Here is a 15,053-nt window from a genome sequence, read left to right on the forward strand (position 1 = left end):
CGGAGACGGACTGACAAGACAGACACACGGAGACGGACAGGCAGACAGACACACGGAGACGGACAGGCAGACAGACACACTGAGACGGACAGGCAGACAGACACTGAGACGGACAGACGGACAGACAGACACACGGAGACGGACAGAGAGACGGACAGACAGACACACGGAGACGGACAGACAGACAGACACACGGAGACGGACAGACAGACAGACACACGGAGACGGACAGACAGACAGACACACGGAGACGGACAGACAGACAGACACACGGAGACGGACTGACGGACAGACACACGGAGACGGACGGACGGACAGACACACGGAGACGGACGGACAAGACAGACACACGGAGACGGACTGACAAGACAGACACACGGAGACGGACAGGCAGACAGACACACGGAGACGGACAGGCAGACAGACACACGGAGACGGACAGGCAGACAGACACACGGAGACGGACAGGCAGACAGACACACTGAGATGGACAGACGGACAGACAGACACACGGAGACGGACAGAGAGACGGACAGAGAGACACACGGAGACGGACAGGGAGACGGACACACGGAGACGGACAGGGAGACAGACAGACACACGGAGACGGACAGGGAGACAGACAGACACACGGAGACGGACAGGGAGACAGACAGACACACGGAGACAGACAGACAGACAGACAGACAGACACACGGAGACAGACAGACGGACACACGGGGAGACAGACAGACGGACACACGGGGAGACAGACAGACGGACAGACAGACACACGGAGATGGACAGACAGACACACGGAGACGGACAGACAGACAGACAGACAGACAGACAGACAGACAGACAGACAGACAGACAGACAGACACACGGAGACAGACAGACAGACAGACAGACAGACAGACAGACACACGGAGACGGACGGACAGACAGACACACGGAGACGGACGGACAGACAGACACACGGAGACGCACGGACAAGACAGACACACGGAGACGGACTGACAAGACAGACACACGGAGACGGACTGACAAGACAGACACACGGAGACGGACTGACAAGATAGACACACGGAGACGGACTGACAAGACAGACACACGGAGACGGACGGACAAGACAGACACACGGAGACGGACGGACAAGACAGACACACGGAGACGGACGGACAAGACAGACACACGGAGACGGACTGACAAGACAGACACACGGAGACGGACAGGCAGACAGACACACGGAGACGGACAGGCACACAGACACACTGAGACGGACAGGCAGACAGACGCACTGAGACGGACAGACGGACAGACAGACACACGGAGACGGACAGAGAGACGGACAGACAGACACACGGAGACGGACAGACAGACAGACACACGGAGACAGACTCACAGAGACAGACAGACTCACGGAGACGGACAGACTCACGGAGACGGACAGACACACGGAGACGGACAGACTCACGGAGACGGACAGACTCACGGAGACGGACAGACTCACGGAGACAGACAGACACACGGAGACAGACAGACACACGGAGACAGACAGACACACGGAGACAGACAGACACACGGAGACAGACAGACACACGGAGACAGACAGACACACGGAGACAGACAGACAGACAGACAGACAGACAGACGGACAGACAGACAGACGGACAGACAGACAGACAGACAGACACACGGAGACGTCAGACAGACAGACAGACTCACGGAGACAGACAGACTCACGGAGACAGACAGACAGACAGACGGACAGACAGACAGACAGACAGACAGACAGACAGACAGACAGACAGACAGACAGACAGACACACAGAGACGGACAGACAGACAGACAGCCTCACGGAGACGGACAGACAGCCTCACGGAGACGGACAGACAGCCTCACGGAGACGGACAGACAGCCTCACGGAGACGGACAGACAGCCTCACGGAGACGGACAGACAGCCTCACGGAGACGGACAGACAGCCTCACGGAGACGGACAGACAGCCTCACGGAGACGGACAGACAGCCTCACGGAGACGGACAGACAGCCTCACGGAGACGGACAGACAGCCTCACGGAGACGGACAGACAGCCTCACGGAGACACACGGAGACGGACAGAGACACACGGAGACGGACAGAGACACACGGAGACGGACAGAGACTCACGGACACGGACAGATGGACAGACGGAGACGGCGACAGACACGTAGAATAAGGAGTTCCTTCAGACACGTTCAAGGGCATATAAATCACACATTACATTGAAATATTTCCTTCAAAATACATAAAGTAGTTAATGTCCTGAATCTCTGTACTGTAAATTAAGTGTTGAATGAACCCTTTATTTCCTTTCCAAATCCATCACGGAGTGCTATAGCGTCCGAGTTATAATCACTCCTTTTCAAGGAGACCTCCGGCGTCAGCCAGCGAACTGTGTGTACTGTACAGTGGCTCTCGGTTGCTTAGCAACTTCACATTATCTCTACAGCTAGCCATATTGAGTTTGCAGCGAGGGCCAAGTTAGCAGGGGTCTGCTCTCCTCATGACCGCCACTACCTCTCACCTCTATTAAAACTGGCGGTGGAGATGATGAGATGATGCTAGAGATGAGGATGTTGTAGGAAATGAGTTTGACCCGGGAGAGAATAGCTAGGTTAGCTACGGTTGTGTTTGCTCAAAGCCCACCTGTTGCTGCTCGAAGTACATTATCTGCCAGAGCTTTGATCCAATAGGCTCATTGTATGAAGGATATGATGATATACGATTCTGCAGAATCTATATACGACATGACGTGACTGTTTTTAGATCCAGTAGGTTTCATGTACATAATTCAATGATATTCAATGCATACATTTTATAAATGTCATTTCAAGTGTGTACGATAGAGAGAGATAATGGTGATCTATATACTGTCCATGAAGACAATGAGAATGTCATACATGCGCATTTTGTCTGCCTAATGCTCCATGGTATTGACGTATGGAGTTCTCTTGAGGACAATTGCACACAATGCAGCATGAATCAGTTCCTTTTTATTAGGATAACGCAATTGACTTTTATGCCAATTTGTTCAGCCATAAATGAAGCCGATATCAGCATTCATATTTAAATTTATTGCTCATGGTTATAGTTCCAGCCCCGAAGGAGAATCCAGCCTGATTTAATATCTATTTATTGCCGACGTTTCATCTTTAATTGAGGTTTTATAATGATTCACAATGTCACTTGACACTTGGAGTTTCTCCTCCAATCTCAAGTCCAACCAGCACCAGGGAAATGTATCATTTGATGCAAATATTGATTATTTTTTCCACCCTTGGCTAAGTGTTTCAGACCGTATTATTCATACAGCCGGTTCACTGAAATGGAATAAGTCCCTTTTTTCCTTTTGATTGTATATTTCTGTGGCATTTGGACCATCTCTCACACCAGTTCTTTCGGGTCAAATCGAACCTGGCGTTCACAGCGTCACAGCAGGGGTCGTGAAGCTGTGTTCTGTGTCGAGGATAACAATCGGGAGATGAGCGTGTTACTGTATGTAGCCGAGCCAGCGCTGTTATATTGTTCTCAAGCGTCATGGTAGAGGTTGCCTCGCACACTCAGATGGTAGACACAGATAAGACCATGCCTGTTTGGGGGGGGGGGGGGGGGGGCCTTTGAAGTAAGCAGTGAGCTCCTCTCCCCTTTGAGTCTTGAGTCCCCCCCCCTCCCCTCTCCCGCTCTCCCATATCTCACTCTGTCTCTTTGGAGATAGCCCCCCACAAAGACCTTGTAAAGGAGACCAAACCCTGCTTTCTCCTTTGGCTGTCTCTCCACTGAAGATTTTTAAAGAGATTTTGAGTTGATGTTGTTCGTTTTCTGATTTATTCTTTTTATTTTGTTGTGACGCAGATTAAAAAGCCTTGGCTCTAATCTTCACTCATCTCAAGAGTTGCAATATCAACATGAGGGAATATGCACTTAATATATGATCAAAATTATGCAACATGTTTACATTATGAATATTATTTCTTCCTTTTTGTCGTTTGCCCACAAAAAGACAGTCCGACACAGTCCGACACACAGTCCATCCGACCGACAATCCGACAGACGACAGTGCGACAGACAGTCCGACCGACAGACAGTCCGACCGACAGACAGTCCGACCGACAGACAGTCCGACCGACAGACAGTCCGACCGACAGACAGTCCGACAGTCCCGACAGACAGTCGGACATTCCCACCTGTGTCGGACAGTCCCGCCTGTGTCGGACAGTCCGGACAGTCCGACCGACAGACCGACAGTCCGACCGACCGACAGTCCGACCGACAGACAGTCCGACCGACAGACAGTCCGACAGTCCCGACAGACAGTCGGACATTCCCACCTGTGTCGGACAGTCCGACCGACAGTCCGACCGACAGACAGACAGTCCGACCGACAGACAGACAGTCCGACCGACAGACAGACAGTCCGAGCGACAGACAGACAGTCCGAGCGACAGACAGACAGTCCGAGCGACAGACAGACAGTCCGAGCGACAGACAGACAGTCCGAGCGACAGACAGACAGTCCGACCGACAGACAGTCCGACCGACAGACAGTCCGACCGACAGACAGACAGTCCGACCGCGACAGACAGACAGTCCGACCGACAGACAGTCCGAGCGACAGACAGACAGTCCGACAGACGACAGACAGACAGTCCGACCGACAGACAGTCCGGCCGACAGACAGTCCGACCGACAGACAGTCCGACCGATAGACAGTCCGACCGATAGACAGTCCGACCGACAACATGGTGACACAATGAAGTAAACTGATGATATCAAACCAATTGAAAACATTCAATGAATTGTGTCCATGCAGGCATTCTTTGTGAAGGACTACATCGTGAATCACCCTGAGGACGGGGAGAAGATCGGACGACTAAGGGAACTCATGTTCGAGCAGGTCAGTTTCCAATGTTGGAAAACACTAGGCCTACTTTAATAGGAGAACTGCTACAGTTTTGTGATGATATTTCATCTGGAAGAGATGGACGTTAACAAAGGAAATGCACCGTCTCCGCCTCCCCCCTCCAGGCTCACATCCTGGAGTACGGCCTGGCCGTCCACGAGAAGTTTGTCCCTCAGGACATGAGACCTCTACACAAGAAGCTGGTGGACCAGTTTCATGTGATGAAGTCTAGTCTGGGGATCCAGGTTAGTGAAGGCCACACAACAGGAGCACCACCTGTGAAATCCTCAAATTGACCTTCATCAAACCTGCGTCAGCACAACCATAACTCATGCTAGCATAAACAATATGCGAATGACATGTTTTCTCCTCCCCTTCCTCTTCTCCTTCTCCCTCCGTTTGCCCTTCTCTCTAATCCCCACCCCAGGAGTTTCCGGCGTATGTGCGCGCCAGCCCCGTGCACTTCACCAATGGCAGCCCGCGTAGTTCATGCAGGAACTCGGCCCCCAACATCATCAGCCCAGATGGCGCTCGCGTGGTGGCCAGACGCAGGTGAGAAACACTGTCCTTGTCTCTTTCTCTCTCTGTTCTTTCCACTCTTCCTTTCGCCTTCTCCCTTTCCATCTTCTGGCTCTTCCTCTTTTCACTCCCATACTCTCTTCTTTCCTCTCCCTTTCTGTCTGCACCATCCTATACTCTTTAGCTCACTCTCTCTCTCTCTCTCTCTCTCGCTCCTCTCTCCTCTTTCTCACTCCCTGGTTTGGCACCATATGGGCGTAGAGGTGTGTGTGTGTGTTGCCAGGCTGGTGGACAAATTGTGTGTGTGTGCTCAGTGTCCCTGCCATTCTCTACCTGTGACATCCTACCTCCATCGAGTGTATAGGGGCACAAACCTACACTGCCCAGAGGGACACACACACACACACACACACACACACACACACACACACACACACACACACACACACACACACACACACACACACACACACACACACACACACACACACACACACACACACACACACACACACACACACACACACACACCCAGCCTCAATCTGTCACTGACATTTCTCTCACTGAGTTTTTACTGTCCTCTTAAGTCGACATCTTGCAAATGTAAAACGCACTAGCAGTTACAACTTGTGATTTAAGGAGAGATAATGGGCCTTTCTATCAGAACCATATGGTATTATGTCAGATGAATGCTCAACCAAATTCTGAAAGTAACTGGTCTGTCTGCCTGTCTGCCTGTCTGCCTGTCTGCCTGTCTGCCTCTGTCTGTCTGTCTGTCTGTCTGTCTGTCTGTCTGTCTGTCTGTCTGTCTGTCTGTCTGTCTGTCTGTCTGTCTGTCTGTCTGTCTGTCTGTCTGTCTGTCTGTCTGTCTGTCTGTCTGTCTGTCTGTCTGTCTGTCTGTCTGTCTGTCTGTCTGTCTGTCTGTCTGTCTGTCTGTCATGTTTGATCAGTCCCCTCACCTACCCGGCTGTCAACCGCTACTCGTCATCATCGCTGTCCTCTCAGGCCTCCAATGAAGTGAGCAACATCACAGGGCAGTCGGAAAGCTCTGACGAAGTCTTCAACATGCAGGTTCAATTCCAATTGAATTTACCCTCAACCACCCTTTTCAGTGAATTCCTTTTTTTTTTTTTTGGTGTTTGCAAAAAGTCACTTGAGAAAGGCAATGATCTAAACTAGATTTGGATAATTCCACTCCCCACACGATCCTGGCGGTCTATAACTCTTAACTTGCCAGTGATATTGTTGATGTAGTTGTTTGTCCCTGCAGCCCAGCCCATCTACCTCGAGCCTCAGCTCCAATCATTCTGCCTCTCCCAACGTGACCAGCTCTGCTCCGTCCAGCACCAGAGGTAAGACGAGCAGAGAGAGAGGGGAGGGGGGTGGGTTGAACCCGATAAAGAACAAAAATAAAAATATATCGCTTATTGGAAAGACCACAATAACCCAAAACACGGTTGAATGCTTTTTGGCCTCAGACACTCGGTGGCATGGTGACCACTGTAACTGATAGTGTTTTTCTCAGTTTTCTATGTACAGTCTCAATGAACACAGCCTGGCCATAGAGACCGGCCATCACAGGCAGATCTGGCTACCCAGAGAGGACAGGCTGTGCAAACTCTGCCCTCAAAGAGAGGTCGAGACAGAGCTGCATTTCCTTTTACGCTGCGAGGACTTTGCAGACATACAGGCAATTTTCTTCCCCAAAACTGAAAACAAATATGACTGTGAAAGAAAAACATTGGGAGAAAAATATCCTCTCTAGAAAGAGAGTGAGAGAGAGAGTGAGAGAGTGAGAGGATAAACAGCTCATATCATATCTGAAATAGTATCAGTACTTGCACTGGGAACAATCTGTATTCAGACCAAAATACTTCACTGAAACGAAAACGTTGTACCACTCCAGAACATCAAGAAATCACTAGATAAGGGAAATGTGGTCGGAGCAGTCTTCCATGACATGAAAAAGCCCTTTGACACGGTTAATCACAGTGTTCTGTTCTCCAAACTCCCCGCCTTCAATTTCTCAGACCAATTAATTGCGTCACTCTCTGTCAGCATCATAGGAGAGACCATTGAACAAGTCGGCGTGGTGAAATATCTGTCGATCAGCCTGGACCCACTAAAAGATCGGTAGGAGCGTCAAAGCAAACCGCCACTGTTTCACATGAATAAGAAGTGTTCTGCCTCTCGACCGTGTCTTCTTATTCTTACATGCAGTGGTGTTCTCTCACGTGTTCTACTGTATAACATCCTGGTTCCAGGCCGGCCAGCCAGCCAGTGCTGAAACCCCTAGAGTCTCTGTACAACCTTGCACTGAAAATCCTGGACCGAAAGCACATACGCTACCATCCATCGTCACGTCTCGAAAAGTGTTGAACTCTCCATCAAATTTGCAAATGGGAATCTTGTGTTTAAGTGTCTCAATGGTTTTTGCGCCTAAATCCCTGACCAAACGCATGCCGACGCTGCAACGGCTTGAAACGTCCACCAGAGGGGGCTCCAGTTGAAACCAGGGTCCCTCTAAATATCCCTATAAAACTGTCTTACTGTCTATTGGCCAGTCCTCCTCCTCACATGCAGGGAACACTTCGTCAGAAGACCATGAACATTTCATGCATTCAAAAGAAACACCAAAGGCTGGGTTGCTTACAGCTCCAACAGTGCAACCAAGTATGAGCTGCCGTGTGTTCTCAACAGGCGCGTTAAGGCCCTCGTACCGCCTTCCACGTTGGTCAACACGTAGGACATTTGTGCGGTGCTTCTACTCGTGGTCTAACACTTGATCCAAAGATGAAGGCAGAGACTATTTAATTGTATAATAGAAACAGTCTTGAGGCAAGCAGCTGCAGGGGAGATCCTATCTCTGATTTCATGGGGATGAACTCCAAGAGTAAAATGTTACATGCCCCTTATACAAGTGGGAGGTGATGATACAATCATATAGTGTACGCAAGAGTTATTTAATGCAAGCAGCCGTTCCGGGAACACAATGGCCTTGTGTCAGAGTGCAGACATATCAGGACTCTATGAAAAGGCATAACAATCACAGTCCAACACAGAACATATTTCCTTGAGAAGTTACAACCGCTCACCCCAAATTCTGCCACCACAATGACAATACTGCATATAATTGTGATAATGTACTGATAGGTGATTTAAATGGGATTTTATTTGAATATGCATGGCTTTTCGCTCCTTTTGTTTCCATAAGAGACATTCTAGGGGACGGCTCTCGGACATTAGCATAAGATGGAAACGTCCGTGGGACGATTGTCTGTTCAATGTGTCAATGTGTTTGTACTTGTCCCTATCCAAAATCAACCAAACGACAAAAAGAGATGAAAGTAGACAGACAGAAAGAAAGAGTGAGGAGAGAAATGTGATGCAGTTAGATTGGAGAAAACAAAGGATTGTTTGATTGAGAAATGCAAGATGAAATGGGGAGACAAAGGACATCGTGAGAGGGCGCATTGTTGATTACGCCTGTGAACCCATAGAGAATGTCTCAAAGTCCTCTGAGAAGCTTTTAACCACAGCCAGGTTAGGGGGTTCTTTAGAGGATTGTGACTCATCTCATCTCCCCATCGCTCAGACACTCTCATGTGTTTCTGCCTGAGGCAGATCATACGCAAAATAATATATGGAGAGATTTCTGGATGCCTATACACACCTCTTGGCATCCTGTGCAACCACAAGGACCCCTATAAAGCCACTGCCAGGACCATAAAGTGTTTAGAGAAGTACAGCAAACTGAACTGCCTGTAAGATGCTCAACTCATTCCCATATGATTCCCAATCTAAAGCTAATTTCCATATAATGTGTAATGGAAAAGGATCTATGGGCAGCCAGTGAATGGCTGTAATCATTAGTGTGTGTGTGTGTGTGTGTGTGTGTGTGTGTGTGTGTGTGTGTGTGTGTGTGTGTGTGTGTGTGTGTGTGTGTGTGTGTGTGTGTGTGTGTGTGTGTGTGTGTGTGTGTGTGTGTGTGTGTGTGTGTGTGTGTGTGTGTGTGTGTGTGTTAGTCAGTTTATCCCTGGAATGAGTGTCTGGTGCCACCACAGTGTGACAGCCAGCCCAGCAGGGCAGGTCTTTTATGTGCTGAGGTTAGTGAGGTGGAAACAGCCAGGGTGAAGGATGTGGAACAGGGAGCTGTTGGTTGGTCGATAGTTGTTGACTACCAGCTTCTATGCTCGTTTATTTGTGTGTCTCGCTCGTCTAACAAGACCACCTTTTGAACTTGTTTTTTGTGTCATCATTGGTTTAACACCTATTCTCACACTCGGTCTCTCGCACTCTCTCTCCAATAAAACAAATAACACAACGCCTCTCCCCTATCTGATCTAGGTAACCCAGTTAAAGCATATTTATAATGTAACTTCATCGTACTGCTACGATTGGATAGAGCGAGGCCGTAACTCCACTCCTCCCATCTCCTTGCATCTCTCTCCATCACTCATATCACTTGGAGCAGCTTACTTGCTATAAATGTGCATAATATCTAACAAGGAGTGTGAGGGTAGGAAGAAAGAGGACACGACAATGCATGTTCTGTCGGAATGTCTCAAGTCTGCCCATTAGGCATTTTAAAACACTTCCCACTTCACTACTTCTCCTTATTATGACAAGCGTCTACTTCCTACTATTAACTGTCAGTTTAGGGATCCGATGGCTGCTGGTCAGATTAGCACACCCGTAAATAGCTAATGTTACACCGCAAGTCAGATGGCTAGTTGCTGAAAATGCTGCATGTTCAAAATGAGAACCAGCTAACACTAGCTAGCTACATTGGCTCTTAGCAAATATAATGGATATGCTGACAAGAGACAGTACGTGTCTTCCGCCCTAACAATAATTGTCCACAAAGTGGCACGGTGGGCTGTAACTCCCAACTATCCTTTCTTTGGATTGGTGGATACATCTCATAATTGTAATCATTTTTAGAATCTTCGATGAGGGTTGATTACACAACCGCCTGTATTCAATGGAGTGAGATGCTATGCTACTAGCCTCATGCCATGAATATGCATAGTTATCTCAAGATAACTCTGATATAAAGTGTTTTTTTTCTCACAAAGTTGCCAGAATGTCACGTGTCTTACTTGTATCAGTACACTCGTAAAAACTTAAGCATTACGAAACATCAATTAGATCAAATTAACTTTACGTAGAAAAAAAGCCATACATGTTTTTGTTGACCAAATTCGACACTCATTGACCTCAATACAAAAACTTCCTTGCTTGGTGGGCAAAACAAAGATTAAAACGCCATCTGCTGGAGGGGGACAGATTTTCGGCCGAGTTGAGCCTCTCTTCCTCTTTCTCTCTGCTATTAGCTCCAATCTTCCTCTCTGCTATTAGCTCCAATCCTCTTCCTCTCTGCTATTAGCTCCAATCTGATATACATTTACATTTAACATATCTTAGCACCATGTTTATCTAGCCAGCTAACTAGCATAGTAGCTAATATAGCTAGCTAGCTAACATCACAGACGAAAGGGTTATTGTAATCGTCGCAAACTGGTCACATAGCTATCTGCTTAGCTAGCTTGCTTATTGCATGCTTCTCCGGGCATGTCGACACGAGCCTTTATTATTAGTGAATTAATTAAACTAATATTTGCAACAGAAGTTCAATTTTGGTCACTTTGTCAATTCACCCATTTCTCAATACTGCACCTTTCTTTTGTAGAATGAGCTAACTTGCTGCTTCTGATTTTCTTCTGCATTGTGCAGTGCTCGTGGCTCAGGCAGTGAGTGTCGGGTGACATAGTCCCTCTACATAGCAAAGCTGCTGCTACCAGCAAAGCCAATAGAGAGAGGCCAGAAAAGGCCAACATCATCCCAATATATCAGTTCAGACGATTATTTGTCGTCCTCTAATATGTATTATAAACTGGGTAGTTCGAGCCCTGAATGCTGATTGGCTGGCAGCCGTGGTATATCAGTCTGTAAACCATGGGTATTTATACATTCTTATCCCATTCTTATCCCATGCTTGCTAGCTAGCCAACTACGACTAACTTACAGTCACGTCAAACAGTGCAGCCAGACAGAATAACAACAGTAGCTACATTTGTTTAAGCTGTTTTCTAGTGACATTTATTTGGATACATCCATAACAATGAGCTAATGAGGCATGATTTCGCCTGGCATAGAAAATGTGCTCTCTCGTTAGGACATGGTTCAGAGGAGCTAGCCAACAACACAATAACTTCAAACTAAAGCTGGAAAGACTGCAAACTAGCTGCACTTAATTTCGTTTGACTTTTTTTCAATTGACATTTCTTTGTATATATCCATAAAAATGATTCATGAAACGCTGCGGCTCTCTCTCGTCCCGTTGCAAATGTCGGAGAGACAGACCGCAAGCTTTCTACAAATCTCCGCTATTGAAAACTAAATGTTAGTCCAAACTAAATGTGAGATAATGTCTAGATGCTTTTTATAGGGGAGATCAGGTTGATAAATTGCCTGGCTGGGCTGATGAGACAGTGGATTGCGCAGTCAGATGGAACAGAGCAAAATAGACATTTTAACATCATAGATTTATCCGGTGGTAACTTGTGGAATATGGCCAATATACCACACCCCCTCGTGCCTTATTGCTTAAGTAATGTTTGTATCCATGTAAGACTGTAATGTCTTTGATAATGTTTTAAAATGAATGTACATGTTAAAGTATCTTTCTTCATGAGTTGGACCCCAGGAAGACTAGCTGTTGCCAATAAAATCTACATCTAAATCTCTCCCCTCTCATCACCTCTCCCTCCAGGTTCTCCCCAGCTGCAGGACAAACACAAGCATTCCAGAGAGAACTCCTGCCTCTCTTCCAGGGAGAGACCCGTCAGTGCTATCTACCCCAATCCCCTGGACCCTGCACAGGTGAACACACACGGACAAATCAATAGACAAAGTATAGTTCTAATACCTTTTATTAACATCTCTGCAGTTTGAACCCAAAGAGCTGTTCAGCAAGCATGAAATGTCACTCACAGTATGGATTTCTCAAAGTTAAGACTAAACCTGAACTCCACAATGTCAAGATATCTTACTTTCCTTTATGGATTTTGCAGCTTCAGTATTGTGCTGTCTTGTTTGATTTTTCTAGAGGGCGACCCCTCATCAAATAGGTGACACCACACTACCCCGAAGTGATCCTAACCTTTCTGCACCAGACAAAGGTAAAACATGTCTCATTGTCTTGTGAGTCATCTCAGTCATGGTCTCCATCTCTCTTTCCAGTACATGAGTGTATATCAGCCCAAAATCATTATAACACCAAAGTATCCTTGCCTATGTGCCGTACCAAGACACTAGCGTGCTGCTAAACAGTCACTTCTCATCGTCCAGTCAGTCAAAGAGATCATAGCTATGGTTGTCTGTCCGGACATGAGTGTAGTTGACAGACTGACCGGTGAGAGTGTGACAGACTTTGTCTGGAGAGTAGACATCTGCTTCAATGACAGCCTCTCCCCACGAGGTCTGTTCCCTCCCAGCTCCATCAGCATTCACAGGCAACAACAGACACGTGAGGAATCCCAAACGGCACCCTATTCCTTATAAAGTGCACTGCATTTGACCAAGAGCCATGGTGCTATGGGCCATTAGGGTGCCATTTGGGATACAGGCACATTAAATTGATGCCTCTTATTTATTAATATCAGAATGTGTGAAAACATGTTTATTCCCCAAGGGTTGATGGGAAATGCCTTTTCAGAAGGCTATGCATATGTATAAATGCATATGTGTCTCAGTTTTTTTTATCCACAGATGTCCATTTTGTATATTTTGTATATTATATAAGTGCTTTATATTTTTACATATTCCAGTGGGGCGGCATTTCAAATCTAGTTTGGAAGGGCCCTTGTGTAATTTAAAAAAGCTCCTCTGTTTGATTGCTTTCTGTGAACTTCACTGAAGGTTAGAGGTTCAGGGAAAATTAACTCATGAAATTAGTATTTTATAGAAAATATATTTTTTTAAACAATGTCAAAACCACAAGCACAGCGGTGTGCCAGTTAAAGGTGTATTCACTTAGCTCAAGTGGAAATGCACAAACCAGGCAAACCTACTCTTTTACACCAGTTTGTGGAAGAATGAACTAAGCACAGGAAGAGCACCTTCGTATTAACAGGAGAGAACAGGGAAGTGTTATTTTCAGTGGGATTTCTCTCACTGCATTAACAGTACTGCAAGCGTTTAAGACCAACATGTATCAGTTGCATGATATTCAGTACATAAGAAGATTGAGGTGTGGGTGATTGTTAATAATAATAATTCATAATTTGGTGGGTGCTTGTATTTGTCATATTTCACACGTATATTAATTAGTGTGTATTAATTGGAAATTAATTTTTGCATATCCCACTCTCTGAGACACCCTCGGAGAGCAGGGTCACACCCCAGGTCTGCCATTCAACGGGGATCATGGAGCAATTAGGATTAAGTGCCTTGCTCAAGGGCACATTGACTCAAAAAAAAAATATCCACCTTGTCTGGGATTCTAACTAGCAACCTTTCGGTTACTGGCCCAACTCTCTAACCGCCAGGCTATTTGCCACGCCAACAAATTTAAAGGTGCAGTCTGTCAATTTGCCATCTGACAATGCTTTATATTTAGGCTAAGAAAATCTTGAAATGTAGTAACTGTGTCATAAATCATCAGCTACAACAACAGACACTAATCCCTACCTCTGTTATTACATTTCCTGTTATCCACTATGATTACATTTCTAATATAGATCTAGATTCTGGTCTACATCTGCTGTGTTCTGATGTGTTGTGTTGTAACCCAATGAGCAGTGATTGATGCATGTCTGTCTATATGTTTGTACATCAACGTAGTGAGACCCACCTTCAGTAGCTGGAGTCTAGACAGTGTAAAAGAGGTCAACAACACACAGTTCTCTGACACTGTGGGAAAGTTGCTCTGTCCCCCTGTCCCTCCTAGGCCACCATACCCAGGTAAACCAATCAGAACACTCGACCAATGAGGAATGGCACTAATACTTTCCCCCATCTTTTGACACCTGGTGCTTCCACCTGCTCTCTACCAGGACCCGTTGTTACACTGTCAACTCTCTGCTATAAACTCAGCTGCTCTCTTCTGTTCCTCCTGGTTTGCTTCTATAAATAACTTCTCCTTCACGTGATGTATACATACTGTATAATACTGGTCTGTATTCTAGCCTGGGTTGCCTGTCTGTTTCTGCTCGAGCCAACATGTTATTATCCTGCCAAAGGCAACCATCTAGCACTGTTGAGTACACAAATAGTCCAGTACCCAAGCGATTTATTCCTTCTTTGTTATTGTAAATAATAAATAAGTACAATTCTTAACTGAATTGCCTAGTTAAATGAAGGTTTAATAATTGACTATCTGACCAGCTTTGGTCCAGGAGAAAAATCCTGTAACAATCTATATGATTGTCTTTGATGATTCCAGCAGAATCCCTATGTACAAATAAATTGGTCGTCATAAAGCTGTGAGTCCTTTACTTTATGAATGTCTTTTATCTGAGGGGGAAACCAACAACAGCCTAGAGGATATATTTTTCCTCTGCTATGCTGCCTGCTACTCTATAATCGTAACTATATATAATAA

General features: G+C 46.4%; 1 protein-coding gene across 3 annotated transcripts in view; it reads left to right on the forward strand.

Moving 5' to 3' along the window:
* LOC123994653 (dedicator of cytokinesis protein 4-like) overlaps window positions 1–15,053 on the forward strand; it is a 162,604-nt gene that overhangs the window by 130,140 nt on the left and 17,411 nt on the right. For 2 of the 3 annotated variants that reach the window (XM_046297507.1, XM_046297508.1), the window contains 8 exons: window positions 4,838–4,921; window positions 5,053–5,172; window positions 5,355–5,479; window positions 6,397–6,517; window positions 6,717–6,798; window positions 12,222–12,331; window positions 12,558–12,630; window positions 14,294–14,413. In XM_046297507.1, coding sequence (XP_046153463.1) covers window positions 4,838–4,921; window positions 5,053–5,172; window positions 5,355–5,479; window positions 6,397–6,517; window positions 6,717–6,798; window positions 12,222–12,331; window positions 12,558–12,630; window positions 14,294–14,413 — 835 coding nt within the window. The remainder of the gene's footprint in view (window positions 1–4,837; window positions 4,922–5,052; window positions 5,173–5,354; window positions 5,480–6,396; window positions 6,518–6,716; window positions 6,799–12,221; window positions 12,332–12,557; window positions 12,631–14,293; window positions 14,414–15,053) is intronic. The other variant, XM_046297509.1, reaches the window with a different exon arrangement.

The sequence above is a fragment of the Oncorhynchus gorbuscha genome, linkage group LG14 (assembly GCF_021184085.1).
Source record: "Oncorhynchus gorbuscha isolate QuinsamMale2020 ecotype Even-year linkage group LG14, OgorEven_v1.0, whole genome shotgun sequence".
Classification (NCBI taxonomy): domain Eukaryota; kingdom Metazoa; phylum Chordata; class Actinopteri; order Salmoniformes; family Salmonidae; genus Oncorhynchus; species Oncorhynchus gorbuscha.